Source organism: Balaenoptera physalus (assembly GCF_965194825.1).
Source record: "Balaenoptera physalus genome assembly, chromosome: 10".
Taxonomy (NCBI): Eukaryota; Metazoa; Chordata; class Mammalia; order Artiodactyla; family Balaenopteridae; genus Balaenoptera; species Balaenoptera physalus.
This window is the reverse complement of record NC_138889.1, coordinates 67,551,379-67,572,558: the sequence shown is the minus strand read 5'-3', so window position 1 is coordinate 67,572,558 and position 21,180 is coordinate 67,551,379. Positions and strand designations below refer to the sequence as shown.

Sequence of the window (21,180 nt, the reverse complement as noted above, 5' to 3'; positions counted from 1 at the left end):
AAATTTTTCTGAAATTTTGAAATGTCATACACTAGCTGTCTGGTCTTGGGCAATTCACTTTACCTTTCTGTGCCTTATTTCTACATTGGTAAAATCAATAGATAAGATTATTGTAAGATTTTAATGTCTAATACAAGTAAAGGACATTGAAGAGTTCCTGGCACATACTAAATAATAACTGTTAGAAATTACTGTCCTCATTAATTGAACTTAAAGCAGCACTAAGGGCTGATTATCAGTGTTGATTCACTTGAAGAGTAGTTTTTTTTTCAGTTTTTTTAATTTATTTTTTTATTGAAGTATAATTGAAGAGTAATTTTTTTTTAATTTTATTTATTTATTTATTTATGGCTGTGTTGGGTCTTCGTTTCTATGCGAGGGCTTTCTCTAGTTGTGGCAAGTGGGGGCCACTCTTCATCGCGGTGCACGGGCCTCTCACTATCGCGCCCTCTCTTGTTGCGGAGCACAGGCTCCAGATGCGCAGGCTCAGTAGTTGTGGCTCACGGGCCCAGTTGCTCCGCGGCATGTGGGATCTTCCCAGACCAGGGCTCGAACCCGTGTCCCCTGCATTGGCAGGCAGATTCTCAACCACTGCGCCACCAGGGAAGCCCCTGAAGAGTAATTTTTAATCCTATTTGCTGGGCTAATACATTGCTGCTGATCCTTTCCTCCATTTTAAATTTGCCTTATATTATGTGAGATAAATGAACCTCGATAGCTAACTGAAACTACCTAGTATTCACATATTTCTATGACCTCAAATAATTTTAAACATATTATTGATCTATTATTGAGTATGATAAGAACAGAAACTTTAATAACATGTCATATAGATGTCTATATGACATCTATCTGATATTTCAAATTATTGTTGTACAGTTAGCTTTAATTGTTTTCTCTTAATTTAAAACTCTGATTTTTCTTTCAAAACACCAGATGCACTTGGAAAAGGGGTAACTTGTAGCAGATCCAAAGAGTATTAGCTCGAAATCATATTCTAGAAATAATTGGCCTGGTGGGGTGCTTTTGATAATTTTTAAAGAAGATGTGGTGCTAACATTGGTATATCTCAAAAACGTTCATAGAGCAAATACATGTCACTGCTTCTGTGTCCTCTATTCTATAAAAGTCTGTCTCTGAGCCCCAGTTTAGGTATGAGTGAGACTATAGATATACCAGCTCTTCATAAGCTGTAAAGTGCTGTGCAGATGTGGGTTACTGCTGTTGTTTAACTCTTCAGCCTATAGGAAACCCCTCTTAAAAATCCCATGGACACCTATATACCCATGTGGTGATAATGTTTGATTCCCATATTTACAAAGAAACCTAGCTCTATTTTTTTGTGACTTTGGTCATTCTATCTTCTCCTCCAAAGAGCAGAAGAAAAGAAACATAGCAGAGTATTAGAAAATACTACTGGCACATTTGACCTGAGCATTAATAGGTACTTCAGGTAAACAATTTGTTATAACTGGCAACTTGAAGGGGATAGAGCCATAGAGGTGAATAAATGCAGTGAAATGTTAGCAATGAGAAGTGTGTTCATCTTTGTTTTGCTGCTGCTTCCTTGGGTTTGTCATGTGGTTCCATTCAAGGCCCGTTGGAGCTCAGAAAAAAAGACTAGGTTTCATGTTGTTGTTGTTATATTTTGTTTATATATTTTCATTTTTACTGACATAGGTATTTGATAGATGAATTATTAAAACATCTTCCATGTTTTCTGAAGCTCATGTGAAGTGATAGATTTGGATTTTTTTTAATTTTTATTATTTTTTTTAAATTTTGGCTACGTTGGGTCTTCGTTGCTGCAGACAGGCTTTCTCTAGTTGCGGCGAGCGGGGGCCACTCTCCATTGCAGCGCACAGGCTTCTCATTTGCGGTGGCTTCTTTTGTTAAGGAGCACGGGCTCTAGGTGCGAGGGCTTCAGTAGTTGCAGCACGTGGGCTTAGCAGTTGTGGAACACAGGCTCTAGGGAGCATGGGCTTCAGTAGTTGCAGCATGCGGGCTCAGTAGTTGTGGCTCACGGGCTCCAGAGCAGAGGCTCAGTAGTTGTGGCACACGGGCTCAGTTGCTCTGCAACATGTGGGATCCTCCCGGACCAGGGATCGAACCCGTGTCCCCTGCATTGGCAGACGGACTCTCAACCACTGCACCACCAGGGAAGTCCCAGATTTGGATATTTTTGCTTTGGTTTTTAGGGTAAACTGCCTGATGACCAATATCAGGAGAAGACAGCAATGGACCTGGCAGCCGAGCAGCTACGCCTTTGGCCTACTCTGAGCAAATCAGCTCAGCAGGAGCTGGTGCAACGTGAGGAAAGTACTGTCTTCAGTCAGGCCATTCACTTTGCAAACCTCATGGTCAATCTGCTAGTTCCACTAGATACAAGTAAAAACAAGCTCCTAAGAATGGCAGCACCAGGAGACTGGGAAAGTGGGAGCAACAGCATTGTCACAAACAGGTACCAAATGTGGACACACAGAGACCCTCCTATTCTTCTTGGCTTAGCACAGAATATAAAGTATTTCGGGTAAATATTGCTATACATATTTCAAAAATTAACCATTTTCCTCATCTTCAGACTTGCTCAGCTTTTCTCTATTAAAAGACTTTCACTACATCCAACTATTGTTAATCACCTCCCATACTCTCTTCTCTTTTATGACCTCTGATTTTTCAAATGTCTCAACCACTACTGATCCAGCCCTTCAGTTACTTTCCACCACAGCAATTTACAGAAAGCACTCTGGATAATTACTAATGAACTCCTTCTTGTCAAAGTGATTACTTGTTTCTTGGCCCTCCTTTTCCTCAGTTTATCCATTGCATTTGCCTATAATCATGTCCTCAACCATTCCTTGCTCTTAACCCTACTACTTCCCATACCACTGAGAATAAAACCATAAGGCCTAACAGGATCTGGCCCCTGGCTATTGCTCAGACCTTATTTCCTATCACTCTTCTATCAACGACACTGGTATCCCTGTTCAACATTCGAGGCATGATACTGCCTCAGGGCCTTTGTACTTCTTGTTCCTGCAATCTGGAATTATCTTCCTGAAATAGACATAAGAATCACCCCCTCACTTCATTTAGTTCTCTGCTCTAATGTCACCCACCCAGAGAGGCCTTCCTGACTTCCCTGTCTTAAGTAACACATCCATCACTTGCTCATACCTTTTTTTTCTTTCATGACATTTTCTACAATCTGATTTACACAGTGAGTGGCTAAGGCACCTAAGTTCGTTAATGCTTTGGGATGGTGTGATGGCCAAATTCACTGGTTTGCTTTACTTCTAACACTGATTCAGCTAATGTGGTTGGATTTGGAAGAAAGAGAAGTGAGTAGTTTAGAATTGACAGTGAGTCTTTTCCATGACTATCAGTCTAAAAGAAGTCATAGGAGGCAGGAGTATTTATTGAATTTAAAAAAAAAAAAAAAGCAACACGGGCAGGTATTACACTTTCACATCTGCTCCATTTCAAATTTATTCCCTTCTTTTACATGATTTTTATCACCTACAGACAAATGATGGCTTCAAAGTGACCAAAATGGTTGTGATTCACTGACAGAAAGAAAAATATTGGCAAGAGAAGGGTTCATAGGACAATTTTGTTCTTCCATTTGGAAAAATACACTACTTGCTGAAAAAAGTTCTTTTACTTTGCCTACTCAGGGACATGTCCCCCGGTTGCCAAAGGCCAAAGATAGCCATATTACTTTGTCTGGCTCCATGTGGCAATTAATTTGGAAGGACAAGTTTTTTTAGAAGGTTCAAGTATCAGATAAAATTTAAAGTCTCTTTTTGTTTTATTTTCTGTGGTTCGTGAGTTCCTCTTAGAAAAATGACAGAAGGTATTCCTTACAAAAACAAATCTGGATCCAAAGAACAATGCCTGACAATAGCTTCCAAATGTAGGCAAACAGAACATCATGTTTCACCACCATCACTTATAGAGAAGCCATGGAGTTAAGTGAGGTTTCTACTTGAGTATACATCCCTTTGAGCAAGTTTAAATTGCTATGGAAGATCACTGTGATATAGTAGTCATTTGTTTTACTGACCATGATTTCTTTCCTGGACTTTCTTAGTATTGCAGGAAGTGTAGCTGAGAGCTATGATACAGAAAGTGGGTTTGAAGATTCAGAGAATAATGACATTGCCAATTCTGTTGTGCGTTTTATTACCCGATTTATTGACAAAGTTTGTACAGAGAGTGGAGTTACTCAGGATCACATCAAGAGCCTGCATTGCATGATACCAGGTAATTACTTTGCAGATATTAAAGAACCAGAATATTAGAGATAACTGAATAAGAATTATTCTTATGGGTCTGTTTTCTCCAGCATAATACTTGGCTTCCATGCAGTTTAGCCATGCTATTTATTTTTGTTTCGATAAGTTTTTTTCAATAGTTTTAAATTATAGTAACATATATCATAAAATTTGCCATTTTAAACTTTTTTAAGTGTAAAATTCAGTGGCATTAATTATATTCACAATGTTGTACAACTGTCACCACCTGTCTATTACCAAAACTTTTTCATCACCCCAAACAGACACTCTGTACCCATTAAGCAACAGCTCCCCATTCTCCACCCTCTAGCCCCGGTTACCTCTAATCTACTTTCTATCTCTATGAATTTGCCTGTTCTAGATACTGCATATAAGTGAAATCATATAATACTTGTCCTTTTGTGTCTGGTTTATTTCATTGAGCATGTTTTCAAGGTTTATCCAGTTGTAGCAGGTATTGTAACTTCATTTCCTTTTATGACTGAATAATACTCTAATTGTATGGTTATACCACAATTTATTTATCCATTCATCTGTTGATGGACACTTGGATTGTTTTGACCTTCTGGCTGTTGTGAACAGTGCCACTATGAATATTCATGTACAAGTATCTGAGTCTTATTTTCAGTTCTTTTGGGTATATACCTCGGAATGGAATTACTGAGTCATATGGTAATTCTGTGTTTAACTTTTTGAGGAACCACCAAACTATGATTAGTTTTTAATTCTAAAATATCCAGAATTTGTTTTAATTCTGCTTGTTTGGTACTCTTTCATTTTGAACACTCTGATTCATCCCAGGAATTGTAGCTATGCACGTTGAAACCCTAGAAGCAGTGCATCGAGAGAGTAGAAGACTTCCACCTATACAGAAGGTAATTATTCCAGACTACATGCTTTCAGAGTATAAAAGTTCTTAAAAATAGCAACAGTAGACAGTTGTGCCCCAGAAAGTACCTTCTCCTAACCTTCTACAGAGACCAGCTCTAGTTTTAATGATACATTAAACTTTGAGAGGAGTTTACATGTAGATCCTCATAAAAAAAGATGCTGAAACAGAATAGTGGATCAACAAAGGAGCAATAATAACCTCTTGTTGAGTCTACTTTTATAGGCAAGGCATAAATTATGAACATTCTAACTTCCAAGCCCAAGCCATGATTTTATGCCCTGCCTATTTCCCCCCAAAAATGACTTAAGGCAATTACCATAAAATCACCAGGTTCCTGAATCTGTATGCATTACAAGCATACATCGCAAACATCTGGGAAGTCTATTAAAAGTTGAGAGGCCTGAATCCCAACCCAGCCTCCTGAATAGGAGTACCCTGGGACTTGGCCTGGGAATCTGTACTTTAACAAGCCTCCCAGATGATTATTTTGCAGTTAGTCTGGCACCAGTCTGTGGGACTAGGGTTCAAGACCCTCTTACCTATATAACAGAACTACTAAAAATAAATTCAAAGGAGAAATCAGAAGCCAGATGGAAAGGAGAGATAATTCTATCAGAAATCTGACACACAGTGATCATTATGGCTTTACATTTAGCTCTGGCTTTACATTTAGCTCTGAGCTTCCTAGAGCCAACAAAAAGAATAGTGCTGATTTATACAGTTTTTATTGCTCAGTAAAAAAAAATCATAAGCGTATTAGGTCTTCAGGAGAGATGGATTTTTCTGTCTAGCACTGAACACTTCAGGGGAGTGTATCATGTGGTTCCTTACTTCCCAAGAGGTATAAATGGTCGTAGCTTGACCATTTTTTGTGTTAATCTTTATAAAAGGCTAAGGCTCTTTAAAGATGCATCCATTTTTTAAAAATATTTGTTTTTTCAATTTTCAAAGTAACAATGCTTTTGTATAAAATTGAAACATTAAAGAAGCACACATTGTACAAAATGAAAGTCCCCCATGGTCCTCCTCACCCTGACCTCTACCCTTAACCATGATAGCACCACCTTTAACAGTTTGGTTCATATTCTAAAAGGGGATCATAATATACATACTGGTTGGTAGCTCTTTTTTTACTTAGCAATGTATTCTGGCATCTTTCCATGTTTACATATATAGATCCATGTCATTCTTTTTAATGGTTGCAAAATGTTCCATTGAATAGGTATCTCAAAAAGTTTAGTAATTTCCAATGATTTTACTGTGAATAAGCAATGCTGAGAAGAATCTTTTTACATTTGGATATAGAAACATCATTTCTGCCTCTTCCCAAATCTGTTTACTCATTTTGGCTACTTGGGAAGTCTGGCTCTAGATCTGTAACTGCAAAGATAACCTTGGTCTAAGGGTTGGAAATCCCACTAGAGTTGCGTTTAAATTAACTTTCTCTGTTGCTAGCCCAAGATTCTTAGACCTGCTCTACTGCCAGGAGAAGAAATTGTTTGTGAAGGTCTTCGAGTCCTGCTGGATCCTGATGGAAGAGAAGAAGCCACTGGAGGCCTTCTTGGAGGCCCTCAGCTCCTGCCAGCAGAAGGAGCCTTGTTCCTCACCACATACAGAATTCTGTTCAGAGGGACTCCCCATGATCAGCTAGGTATGGCTCATATAATGCCATCAGAACAGGGTTATCTATGTGCTACATGAGGCTTTGATTCCATCTGTGTGCAGTGATTTGCGGGTCAGTTCAGATTCAGAGTAAGCCTTTTTGCCACACAGCTTTTTTTTAGAACTTTTGTCTGTCAAAGCTAATGATAATTTGGATCATAGATTCTTATCTGAAGAACCAAAGGTATCTTCTAGAGAGCAAACCACGGTTCATCCACTGAAACTATAATAATTTCACAAGGCAGCATTTTGTGACTTAGGGATATTCATAGTACCCAGCTACTAACATCCTCTGCTGATTGCCCCACCTTCTGAGTCCTGCAGTAAACTGTAAGGCGGAGGTTTTCCAGACTCATGATCCCTTTTGTGGAAGGGTGTGCTAAGCATTGCAGGGCTGTACAGCACTAACTAACTAACCCCACTTCTCTCATTCCATTTCAACTAACCCCATTCCTCTCTTAGCAGACCTCTCTTCTATTCAGCAGACCTCTCTTCTAAGAAGATACCTCTCTTCTATTCAGTAAACTCCCTCAACTTCTATTTTCTACTACGCTCTACAATCTTCTGTATTAGAAAGGAATAGCATACCATATCAAGTCCGAATTATCTTTTTTAAGTCTCTATATAAACTAGTCTCTATATAAACTACTCTGGTTGATAGGAAAAGCATATAAGGTTTTGGGTAAAATTATTGGACTCCAAATCAAGAAGCTCAGGTTTAGATCACTGTTGACCAATCTTGATATCTTAAGTGAGTCCCCTAACCTCTCTGAGTTTCAATTTCCCCTTTTATAAAATTAGGGAATTGGACTTGCTTGGTGATAATGCAGTTGCTCTCAGCCTTGACTGCGTATATGAATTATCTGGGAAGCTTTAAAAAAAAAGTTTTTTTTTTTCTGGGCCTAACTCTCAAACAATTGAATTAGAATCTGTAATAGGATTCTAGGAGGGGGAAGACCCAGGCATCTGTGTATTTTTGTTACATACTGAGGATTGAGAAACATTGGGATAAATGGTCACTAGAATTCTTTCCTCATCTGAAATTATTTATTCAATAGCATTTGATGAGTGTGTACTATGTGTTGTGCACTTTGTTAGACAGTGGAATTCAGATGTATAAACTGTATTATCTTCAAAATCTCACAGTTGTATAATCCCTTGCTTAGATAGCATCAAGATGGTTTATTGGTCATAAAGATTGCTTACCACATGAAAAGCAAAAAGCTCGTAAAGTTCAATAAAGAAAATGAATCAGCAGGAATAGTTGTGCTCTTTAGAAAAAAAGTGAAAAAGAGAGCAAAATTTCTCAATCCTCTCCTGTCATGTTACTGTAAATAAATTACATTTGTATTTGTAAGCAAGTGTATTTTTAAAACTAAATATCTAGTACTTAAAGCATTTTTTTGTACTAAAACCTTTGTGAACTCAGTGGCCATAAACATATATTTTGGGCATATAAATATATGAGATACTTGGTCATTTAAATTGCTCTAATTTATGTCTTTTAAAGAAATCAAAGCCGTATTTAGTGTGAAAGCTTGTATTGGTCTCTTGTTTTTTCCTGACAATTTTTGGGTTAATTTCACATTTTAGGAAAATTATTTTCATCAGAGAAAAGTTTTGTATTTGCCTCTTTTATTTTATTTCTCTTTTTAAGTTAATTTAAATTTTAAAATTTCTCCTTTAATGCCACATAGAAATCTGATCATTTGACATGTGTTATATAAGCATAAGTCATTTAATACATCTTAGAACTTAAATCCTGTGTATGTCTTGATTTTGTTTAGTCTCTGGGTATGAGTCTAATATAAGAATTTTCCAGGTTAGGAATTTAGAAGTTCAGGGACTGAGGAATTCTGATAATAATAAGTAGATTACTTAATATATGGGCTCTTAAGTCAGATAAACCTAGTTCAAATCTCACCCCCTTTGGCTTACTAGCTGAGGGGCCTTGCCCATTGCTACTCCTTTCTGTCACTTGTACCGCTGCCTGAAATGCCCACCCTTTTCCCCTCTGCAGATCCAAACCTACATTCTCTTCAATACTCACCTTCTCTCTCACTTCTTCCAGGAATCAGTCTCTAGCCATCTAGCATGCAGAAGTCTTCTCCTCTTCTGAAATATTTAAAGCCATGTTCCCTCAAACCTAGGAGCTAATTGCATGTTGTTGTATTCTGTATTCTGCATGTGACTTTCCTCCCCCATGGGGAACTGTGAGCTCTCCAAGGGAAGCTTCATGTGTGCTACTTCTTTTCTAGATGCTCATCTTCATACCCTCAGGTAGTTGATAAATAATTATTTGTATTTTCCCTTTCTTGCTTTAATATTTAAACTCCTGAAAATCTTGGGCCTAAGCCCAATCATATATCTTCTGAAGGCACATATACATAGTATAGCACCTTTATACAAAAACAAACTTTAACAATCTTTTCTCTTTTGCTTTATTATTACATTAAATATGATAAATGTCTTTTCAGTATTTGAAGATACTTCTTTTCTTCTGTATAAAACCTACCCTTCCTATAAGATACCTTAAACCAGATGATCTTGTGTGGCACATAATAGGCTGGAGAACTAGAATGAAGACTGGCAGGCTGGGACAGTTCCTTCACTCCAGGAAAGGATTGTTTCTCAGGAATGAATTGCCGTGCAACAAAATTAATGAATGCGATTCTGGAGTCGTGGCACTTTCTCTCACTGCATTCCTGGACATTGTCCTCTCCAGACACATTTCTCCAGTAGAGGCTGGTGAAATGAGCAGCAGAGACTCTAGAAATGAGCGGTTCGGGCTTCCCTGGTGGCGCAGTGGTTAAGAATCCGCCTGCCAATGCAGGGGACACGGGTTCGAGCCCTGGTCCGGGAAGATCCCACATGCCGCGGAGCAACTAAGCCCGTGAGCCACAACTACTGAGCCTGAGCTCTAGAGCCCATGAGCCACAACTACTGAGCCCACACACCACAACTACTGAAGCCCGCGCGCCTAGAGCCTGTGCTCCGCAACAAGAGAAGCCACCACAATGAGAAGCCCGCGTGCAGCAACGAAGACCCAATGCAGCCAAAAATAAATAAATAGATTTATTTTTAAAAAAGGAATGAGCTGTAAAGTGCTGTTGCTTAGTCTGTACCCTGTCTTTCTATAGTTGGTGAGCAGACAGTTATGCGAAGTTTTCCCATTGCCTCCGTCACCAAGGAGAAGAAGATCGCAATGCAGAACCAGCTACAACAGAACATGCAAGAAGGATTGCAGATCACATCAGCATCTTTTCAGGTATTAAGAAAGGGAGCCATTCATCTGCTATTTAAAAGTTTTCTACAAATGATGTCATGGCCACTTTCTTTTGATCATATGGTCAGGAGTTAGAGGATGAGGAGAATCAGAGGGTCTGAGAGGGTAATCTTTGATTGAGTCAACTCTTGAATGGTATTGGATTTAATCCTCCATTTCCTGAGCCCTGCGGTCAACTCAGCGTAATAACAGATTATCTGTCGATATTCAGTGATCTTAGAAATTCAGACACACACAGTTGACTCTTATTCTGTGCCAAGTCATACCTCAGTTTGTGTTTGATAAAGCCTTTAGACAGAAAGCATCTCTTGGGATCTATTTCAGAAGGAAATGCCCTGTGGCTCTTCTGTGGAAGAGGTAGAGCTCTGAGAATTATAGCTAAGTCTAAGGTTCTAACTGAGTAACCCCTGATGAAGCAAAGGTTTTTTCAGGGAGCTCTGAACGTATCAGAACTTGTGAAATTATTGATGCAAAGCAGACACTTGGAAGAGTGATCTTTTCTTAGTTTTCCTTTTTTTATAATTCTCGGTCTGCGACATTGTGCTCTTCTCACTCTTCCTGCCTTGTCTCTGACTTCTCAGATTTGCAGGGGTTCCAGTTCTTGCCTCATTCCTTCCAGGCAAGAAGCCCTCCCTAGTACCTCCATATGCTAATTGTGTGAAATGTAAGTCTGCTGATCTCTAGGCCCAGACCTTCTCTGGTCACCTGAGAGCACTGACCTCCTAGAGATTTCTTCACTATTCCAACTGCCAAAGGACTCTAAACTAGAATGATGCATGGGTCTACTGGCTAGGATTCTAGTCAAACTGAATTTTTTCTTCCTAGATTTATAGTATCTCTGGGTAGGAAGAGACCTTCTTAGGTCAAATTCCCTATCTAGAACCAACAGTTAATAAATGAGAAGGACATGTTTCCTGCTCCAGCCACTATAAGTTAATTTCCCTATCCCATCATAGAAAAGATAGTCTTGAATTCCCTGGCGGTCCAGTGGTTAGGACTCCGTGCTTTCACTGCCGAGGGCCTGGGTTCATTCCCTGGTCAGGAAACTAAGATCCCACAAGTCGTGCGGCTCAACCAAAAAAAAAAAAAAAAAAAGAAAGAAATGAAAAGAAATTGAGAAAAGATAGTCTTAAAGAAACTCAACTTCAAGATACACGATTTTCCTTGCTAACTAACCATCTAGAACAAGTAGACCTTTCTGAGCCTTTTTTATTTTTGAAATTTTTAAATTTTTTTGCATGATATCCAAGGTCCCTTCAACTTTGAAACTCTTGCCATTTAGTATTATTATTTTTTTGTTATTTCAGTAATTTGGGGGGAAGCTATCTGGAAATCCTTAATGTTTCTGATATGTTTAATTTCTTTTGTCCCTAGTTGATTAAAGTAGCATTTGATGAAGAAGTGAGTCCAGAAGTGGTAGAGATCTTTAAGAAACAGCTGATGAAGTTTCGTTATCCTCAGTCCATTTTTACCACCTTTGCTTTTGCTGCTGGACAAACTACCCCACAAATAATTTTACCCAAGCAGAAGGAAAAGAACACTTCCTTTCGGTAAGAAGACAGGTTTCTTCATTTCAGCCCTCCCATAGTTGACTGTCAGGCGAAGTGACCTATCTTTTGGGTCAATATGTGACTGTTTTTTTTGTTTGCTGTTTTGTCACACCCATTGAACCAAGCTCAGGAGTTATGGAACAGCAGCATCAATATATGTAACTATCATGTCCATTGCTCATGATGCATTTTTAGAATGTGAAATTCTGTTTTCCCTTTTTCCTGTACTGATCGCTTTCTAACTTCAGTTTTCATTAATATCCAGGCCTAGTAGACAGTTTTGCTCTGGTCTAGAGATGAGAATGTTTATTTTTTCTTTTTCTTTTTTTGTAACTTTTTATTTAGATATAATTTCAAATTTATAGAAAAGTTACAACATAGTACAAAGGATTCCTGTATACCCTTTACCCAGATTCACCAGTTGTTTGTTTTATTCCATTTTCTTTATCATTTTCTCTCTCATATATATATTTTTTCTAAACCATTTGAGTTACATATAAAATGCCCCTTTATCCTTAAATACATCAATATACATTTCCTAAGAACCAAGACATTATCTTATATAACCACAGTACAGTAATCACAACCAGGAAATTTAATTGGCATAAAACTTTTATCTAACCCAGATTCCATATTCAAATTTTGCTTATGAGCCTTTACAGCTACTTTTTTTTTCTGTCTGGTACAGGATCCAATCCAGGATCAGGCATTGCATTTACTCGTCATACTTCTTTAGTAGAAATCCTTATTTTCTGATGAAAATGTTGAGGAATTCATGTTGAAACTTTTAAATTTCAGTTATTACAAAATAACAATTGCTTTAAAATTCTCTTCAGTTAGTGATAAAATATAAGGCTTAACATTTCAGTCCATTCATCATCAAACACCTGGAATTTGGGCATCTGCTAGTACAAATTACATATTAGGGAGTACTCTGCAGACTTTGGAGAAAAGGCCTTCCTTTTGCCTGAAAGTGGGGTAGATTGGGGATTATAGGTGATTTGAAGTTGCAAACAGTATGTCATTTCTAAACTGCATAGCTAGCCACTTGTACCGTTGTTACCTGGTAAGCAAAGGAGACTACGCATAGCCAGATATGAGATGCTGAAGAAGTATGAACAGCTTTCTAGGCAATTACAGTGGTGAGCCAAGCATCTTATCTTAGCACTGTGGGGTCAAAGGGGAGCCTATGATATTCATTATCTCAGCCCTCTATGGAAGAAACAAAGCTTTGTATGGTGTTTTATGTTTAGAAACTGTCGGGGTGGGGTTGGTTATATATGTCTATAAAATCAAGCTGATTCTGTCAAGCTACAACAGAGATATAGCAATTTTAAATTTTAAAATATCTTAGAATTGTCTTGCATATATAAAACAAAAGATATAGCTCTAGCTGGAAAAAATTCAAAAATCCCATTGAGTTTAAGTTACACCTGAAGTGATTCACAATAGGCTTAATTTAGGAAATATCAGTATTCTGTGATTTCTAACAGCTATGTAAAACATGCTCATAACCCTCAGATTTACACTTCAGATCACTAAAGACAAGGTCTGGTAAAACTATTTGACAATAAAAGAATCCCTACCACCTTTCATCTAATGACAAGAAAACACAAAAAGAGTTCTGTTCTTTGCAATAAAGAAGAACATAATCAAAAACAATCTTACTTGAAACCTTCATCTCAATATGATTATTCAGGAAATAGGTTCTTTATTTAATTCTTTGGATTGTAGATATCTATACCCAGAATTTCTATCAGCAAGAAAAAGTAAACCATTTAAATAAATAAAGTACTTTTAGGTCCAAATGACTTAAATCCTAGTTTCTCTTTAATTAAAGCTGATTCTCAAAAGGATACTCAAATTTCTGGTTTCTTATTTTTTCTCCTCTCAAACAGGGGAATGATTTTACTCTTTTCTATATCTCAGAAGGCTTCTAGTGTCAGAAGGCAGGACACCACACATACACATTTAAAACACTTAATAAATAAGTAAAGGTGTTGCCAGTTATAATTGTCAAGATCTTAAAGAAAAGCTTATGAGTTAGTAGAGAGTTTAAATCAGCAGAGAAGGAGGCAGGCTGGCTTTCCACGCAGGAGGACTTCCGCAAGCATAGTCTGTGGGAACTGGTGGGGGCAGTGGCATGGATAACCAGAGTGGGTTAGGGGCATGCTTGACCAAAAAGCTCAAACTGAGGAGTTTAGATGGGGAATGATAAGTAGTTTGTGTCCCACTCTAGGTTCTTGCACTTTTTGCCTAAAACAGTGTCCTGATGACAGCAGTGTTTTATGGGAAATTAGTCTGCTGACATATAAAAAGTGATCTAAAGAAAGAGAGGCTTAATGAAGGTCTGGACAATGCTAGTGGCTGTGGGAATAGAGAAGAAACAAGTTGAGCAACGTAGGTATCAAAAAATATAAGTGGCATCTTCATATTAAATTGACATTCTCTTTGGTTTTATGACTTGTAGCACCTTCTCAAAAACAATTGTGAAAGGTGCCAAAAGGGCAGGGAAAATGACAATTGGGCGGCAGTATTTATTGAAGAGGAGGACAGGGACAATTGTGGAAGAGAGAGTGAACCGTCCTGGATGGAATGAAGAGGATGACATATCTGGTATGTGAGAACTTGTTTTTCCTTCATGAATGAACTTTGTATCTTTCTTCTTACATGAGTAAGAACAAGAGACTAAGACATAGTTGCACTTAAACCTGACTCACAAAATCCTAGATCTATCTAATAAGATGGGAGGCACTTACCAGCTTCTCAGAACTGGAAAAAAATTTTTTTTATTTTCCCAATATTCCATTGTTCAGAAAAGATTTTGTTAAGTTATATTCCTCCTCTACCAAATCCATAGAGCTGATTGGCCACTGTTATGTGGGTCTCATTAAAGGGAGAAAGAAAGAAACCCCACTGCATAGAAAATTTAGGTATAAAGTAGTCCCCCATACCTTATTGTTACGGAATAAGAATAAGGAAATAAGGGCATTAAATATTCAAAGTTGAAGATTTGAGGTTTTGGTAAGAACATTGTGGGTGCTCTTAATCAGAATGGGAGGCCTAAGATGAAGGCATTCTTAGATGATAAGAAAAAAGTGCCTGCTAAATATTTAAAAGAGCAGAATCTGGGAAGCTGAGATAACTCTCAGTCAGGAAAATAAAGGCAGAAAACTAGCAGCAAAAGTTTTCTGTTCCTTAACCTAGTGTCAAGTATGCTTATGGAATTAACACTAGAGAGAATCTGATCTAGTAGAGGGGATGCCATTGTACCCTTTTCTTTCTCAGGCTCTTAGACTCAATCAGTGATTATACAACTGCTACTTTTACTCCTACTAATAACAACAAGAACATTTTAAAGAAAGAAACCTCATCTTTAGAGAGATCACTGGCTAAAGGTCTCCATTTCAGTATGTGTATCTACGGGCTTGCCTCGGGGGGCAGTGAAAAGACCATTTATTGGAACCCTGGCTTCTCACAGTCACATGGAAAGCCATACAAAAACTACTGCTACCCATCACTATTGACTTCTAATTCGAAGATTTTATGGTTTCACAGAACAAAAACTTATTTATGATAGTTATTCCACCAAAATACCAAATTATACAATGCTCTTTGCTCCTCTGAAGATAAGAGGCCAACACAAATAAAACTGATACCTAATGATATATTTGCATTGTGAAGTTCACAAACTAAAGCACAAAGTCTTATATTTATAGAGATAAGCTGGGGTTTTTTTTTTCCTTTTAATGGAAGAGAGCCATATCATTCCCTTTGACTTTAGAACTTTGAGTACATTTCCAAAAGCTTTGAAAGCTTAATTTGACTTCTCTCACTTTAAAAATAAACAGGGAAGTAAGTAAAGATAGTTTTTAACATGGAAATTTTTTTTTTTTTTTTTTTTAGTTAGAACATGCAGTACCAATTAGGAATGTTGTTTTTTTTAAAATCCTCCCTAAAATACTTCGTTATTGGGTAAATTCTTCCAACATCTAAAATCTTAAAGGACTCTGTAACCTGCGATTGCAAAATTGTGAGGGAGTTTCCCATATATACCACATCCTCTGACAAAATATAACTTCCACCAAATACAACTCCTTCATACCTAAGAAAGGTCATTTCCCACTAGTGAACTTCTGCTTAATCTAAAAATTTCTAATAAAAATATATGCTCTTTGAAGTTAACTGAAACCTGGAATGATGAGTTTGTGTAGTGATCATGTTAGAGATCAGTTTTACTGACAGGTTAGTCTCTCACAAAGTATGAGTGTTTATTCTATAGAGTCCTAAACAGAAATCACTCCAAGTGGACATTAATAAGCAAGCCTGACTGAAACAGAAAAATATGGGTAATGAATTCAAAATTATATTGTTTTTAGAACTTTTGAGTTAATTTCCCTGACATTTTGAGTTAGTTGAGTTCCTGATATTTTATTTCCTGACTGTTACAGTTTTAATTTATGTTTAAGCATAATGATTCCTCAGAGAAGTTACATGATTTAATTTTGGTATACATAGCACCTCTAGCCCTAATATAAACCTCTCTTGGTTAAGCATCCTCTTCAGAAGGAAGTTTTTAATCCTCTACTTTGAGCTATATCATTTCTTCAAAACCTGTTTCTGCCATCACAGTTTCAGATGATAGTGAACTCCCCACAAGTACCACCCTGAAGGCTTCGGAGAAATCTACAATGGAACAGTTAGTGGAAAAAGCTTGTTTCAGAGACTATCAGCGTTTAGGTTTGGGAACCATAAGTAGCAGCTCTTCTCGCTCAAAACCAGAGTACTTTCGAATCACTGCCTCCAACAGGATGTATTCACTCTGCCGGAGGTAAGTCTGTTGGTGGTGTCCAAAAAGAGACCTTTCCTTCCTTCCATGTGAGTCTTGAATGGGCTATTTGCATCCATAGCACAGAGAGAAAGAGAGATGCTAGAAAACAGGAGCAAGGTGTCCAGGGGTTTGTGCGTTTAAGGGACACTTTTTATGTAGCATGTGCAAGCGTCTCACTGACATTCTCAGAAGTACAGTTATATCACTGAACAGTGCCTATTTTAGATCAGAAAGTGAATGGTAAAAGTTTTTGTCCGCTTTATGAATTTCCCATATTTGTCTTTCTCTTCCCATTTGCCTCTCTTCTAACATGTCTGAGATAGCTTGAGTAAGAAGAGAGTTTGCCCAGGCAGAGAGGAGAGATGAAAATCTGCTATAGGTCAGGGGTCTGCAAACTTTTTCTTTAAAGGGCCAAATAGTACATATTTTCAGTTTTGCAGGGTATATGTTCTCTCATTGCAACTACTCAACTCTGCCACTGAAGCAGCCATAGACGGTACATAAATAAATGGGCAAGGCCAGTTTGGGCCCACAGGCTGTAATTTGCTAACCCAAGTGTAGGTAGGGTTTCCTTATGCTGTCTAATTAGAATTTTTTCAAGAGATATTACTTAAAGAATGTAAATGAACACATTTTCTTTTTTCTGTTCTTTTGTCTATTGCTGTTTTATATATCTGTTAAGCCCTATTCCATGCTTTATATCTTTTAAAACTACATTTCTACCATCCACAAGTTTAATCATTTTCATTTCCAGATAAATTCTATTCTTTGCATTTACAAATTCCTGGTTTGATTAAATACAATAATGCTGTGAAAGTACTTTGTAAGTTGTAAGCCTTGTACATATTTTAGAAAGTTGTCTTAATGTTACTATTAGTTTCAACCCTACTGTTCTCAAAGAACTATAGATATCTCATTTTAAATGACAATTTAAATGTACAAATACCAATGTGAAACTTGAGAAACAAATTGGGAATATAGTGTGAGATTTGGGACAAATAAAATTTTTGCATTAGGTACTGAAAGGCTGTGATTTTGTTGAGTATGCAGTAATTTTCCTGATACTCTATCGTTCTAACTAAATTCTCTTTGTATATAAGTGTAAGCGAAGGTGTAAGGTGTGATGTCCTACTATTTTAGAAGCTTGCTATCAAAATCATACCTGACAGTGAGAAAACAGACATTATTTATCATTTCAATCTGTCAGAAACAAAATAAAATCTTAATAGACCACTTATTAGAACACTTATTATAAAGAACTTACGGTGATATTAAATAACATAAATCCCTCAAGCTATTAGAAGGAAAGAAATGGAATAATAAAAAATAATCCAAAAGAAGGCAAGAAAGGAGAGAAAAGGAAGCATGGAACAGATGGGACAAATAGAAAGCAAAGAGTAAGATGGTAAATTTAAATTCAAATATATCAGTAATTATGTTACTTATAAATTGATAAATGCTCCAATTACAGAAAAAGATAATCAGAATTTTTTTAAGCTTTATGCTGCTTTTAAGGGCTTTATCTAATGTATAAGATTACAAAAAGGTTGAAAGTGAACAGAAAACTACAAACATGCAAAGTGAACATGCAAAACTACCTTTAAAAAAACCTATTGTCACTATATAAATATTAAAGTAGATTTTTTTTTTAACGTATTTTTTAAATTTTTATTTATTTATTTATTTATTTATGGCTGTGTTGGGTCTTCGTTTCTCTGTGAGGGCTTTCTCCAGTTGCGGCAAGTGGGGGCCACTCTTCATCACGGTGCGCGGGCCTCCCACCGTCGTGGCCTCTCCCGTTGCGGAGCACAGGCTCCAGACGCGCAGGCTCAGTAATTGTGGCTCACGGGCCCAGTTGCTCCGCGGCATGTGGGATCTTCCCAGACCAGGGCTCGAACCCGTGTGTCCTGCACCGGCAGGCAGACTCTCAACCACTGCGCCTGCAGGGAAGCCCCTAAAGTAGATTTTTAAAGTAAAATTTTACTAGCAATAAAAAAGGATGGTTCATAATGACAAAAGTTTCATTTCATGCAGAATTTATTATGAACAAGTGTAGTTTATTACAAGAATACAGAACTGGCTTGACAATTGAAAATTAATCGGCGTAGTTCACCACATTAAAAGAATTACGAAGTGTTTTAAGTTCATTGTATACAGAAAAGCATTTTATAAAGTGTAATATATATTTATGAATTTTTACAAAAGAACCCTAAGCAAGTTGGAAATACAGGAGAAGCTCCTTAATCTCATAAGTGTCTAAAAAAATCCTACAGCAAAAATTACTTAAGGGTAAACTATTGAAAATTTGTACTCTGAGATCAGGAAAAGAATGCCCACTATCACCACTTCCAGTCAGTGTTGTAGTAGAGGTCTTAGGAAGTACAAAAAGACTAGAAAAATAGATAATAAAAGTCAGAAAGATTGAAAAGAAAGAAATAAAACTGTATTATTCACAGATGATCTGATTATACACATAGAAAATCTGAAGGAATCAACAGATAAACTTGTTATATTAATAAGTGAATTTAATAAGGTCACTGGTACAAGGTCATTATACAAAAATTAGTCATATATGTACCAAAAACAAATAATTAAAATATGAAATTTTAAATGATATTATTTTGGTACTACTGATACTACTTAAAGTAGCACTAAAAAACATTAAATACTTAGGAATAAATCTAATACAAGATGTGTAAGACCTCTACATGGAACAGTCAAAACAATATTAAGGATCATTAAAGATACAAATAAATAGATATTTAATGTTCTTGGACTAGAATATTCAATACTCTAAAACTGTGATTTCTCCAGACATTGATCTATAGATTCAATGCAGTCCCAATCAAAATCCCAGCAAAATGTTTACAGAAATTGAAAAGATGATTCTAAGAGTTACACTAAAATGCAAAAGGCTAGAAGTAGTCAGGATAGTCTTATAGAATAACACTGCAGGATATCAAGACTTTTTATAAAGCTACAGTAATTAAGGCAGTATGGGATGTACACAGGAATAGACAAACAGACCACTGGAGCAAAATAGGGAATATAGAAATATCTCAACATATAAGAACACTGGGTTTAAGATAAAGATAGCACTTAAGAGCAGTGGATAAAAGATGTTTTTTTCAATATATGGTGCTGGATATCCATACAAGAAAAAAATTAATTTTGACCTCTACCTTACACTGAATAGACAAAAATCAATTCCCATTGATCTGTAGATCTACCCGTAAAAGGTTAAAATAATTAAAAGCTTCCAGAAGACAGGAGAATATCTTCATGACCTTGAAGTAGGGAAAGATTTAAGACAGGAAAAACACTATCCAGAAAGTAAAAAATTAATAAATTAAGAAGTCTTATATATCAGAAGACATCATTAAGAGAGTAAAAAGGCAATAACTAATGACAGAGGATATCCTCTTTTGTGAGGATATCCTGGTGGGCAATAAATATCTGAAAAGATGCTTGTATGGCTGTTAGCATAACTGATGCCATCTTGGGCCCTTACAGTTTCTCCTGTCTTTCGCTGATCCTACCAAGCACGGTACTATGCAGTGAATCACTTCTCTGTCATCAAGAACTTTGTAGTTAATAGATATTGTTTAATGATCATTAGGACCAGGTAGCCTTTATGCTCTGCTAGTCCCCAAACAATGATGAAAACCTTCCCTTAAGTATTCCCAGTACCCATGAGACTAGTTACCTATTCGTATCTCTTAACTTGAGAATGCACATCCTGTTTCCAAGCACCTACCCCCATACCCTAGGTTAATTATAAAATTGTCCCAGTGGCCCCTCCGTGGCTTGGAGTGCAGTTGAGAATGTTTCCTGATCATTGTTCGCCCGATCTAGATCCCACCCTATGAGTTAGTTACACTGTAATAAACTGATCCATTAATTATATGGAGCTGCCTGTCTGATTTTTTAGTCTCAAGATGCCTTCTCAGTTTGTTGGGTACTTTTGGTTCCCTCCATCCTCCAACAGTGCTCAACCTATTAGTCTTCAGATAAATACAAATTAAAGTCCCAGTGAGACTACTTTATACCTGCAAAAATGGCTAAAATTTAAAAGACCAACAATACAAAATGCTAGTAAAAATGTTGAGCAAGTAGAACTCTTTATTGCTGGTGTGACTGTAAATTGGTTAAACAGCTTTAGAAAGCTGTCTGGCAGCATCTACTAAACTTCTAGACATGTATTGAACAGTGCACAATCTGTCATGTATCTGTTGGAAATTCTACTCCATCTAGGAATGCATATGTTCTCCCAAAAGACAACTGCAAGAATGTTCATGGCAACATGTTTCTTACATAGTCAAAAACTAGAAACTACTCAAAATCAACAATAGAAGAATAGATAAATAGTATAATCACATAGTGGGATACTATACAGCAATGAAAATGAACAGACTACAGTTATATGCAAAGGCATGGATGGGTCTCATAAACATACTGTTGAGCAAAAGAAGCCAGGCACAAAAAAATAAATTCTATTCGTTCCTTTTTTGTTCAAAAAACAGGCAAAACTCATCCATGTTGTTAGCAGTCAAGGATAGTGATAATCTTTGAGGAGGAAGAGGGAGAAATAGTGATTGGGAGGTGACACAAGGGGATGCTGGTTCATTTCTTGACCTAGGTGCTAGTGATATGGATTTCTA

At 37.0% G+C, this 21,180-nt stretch overlaps 1 protein-coding gene across 1 annotated transcript in view; it reads left to right on the top strand.

Moving 5' to 3' along the window:
- SBF2 (SET binding factor 2) overlaps positions 1-21,180 on the top strand; it is a 456,507-nt gene that overhangs the window by 388,362 nt on the left and 46,965 nt on the right. The window contains exons 21-28 of the mRNA XM_082476788.1: positions 2,199-2,461; positions 4,094-4,266; positions 5,100-5,173; positions 6,646-6,841; positions 9,993-10,120; positions 11,513-11,688; positions 14,159-14,304; positions 16,321-16,519. Of these exons, the coding sequence (XP_082332914.1) occupies positions 2,199-2,461; positions 4,094-4,266; positions 5,100-5,173; positions 6,646-6,841; positions 9,993-10,120; positions 11,513-11,688; positions 14,159-14,304; positions 16,321-16,519 (1,355 nt within the window). The remainder of the gene's footprint in view (positions 1-2,198; positions 2,462-4,093; positions 4,267-5,099; positions 5,174-6,645; positions 6,842-9,992; positions 10,121-11,512; positions 11,689-14,158; positions 14,305-16,320; positions 16,520-21,180) is intronic.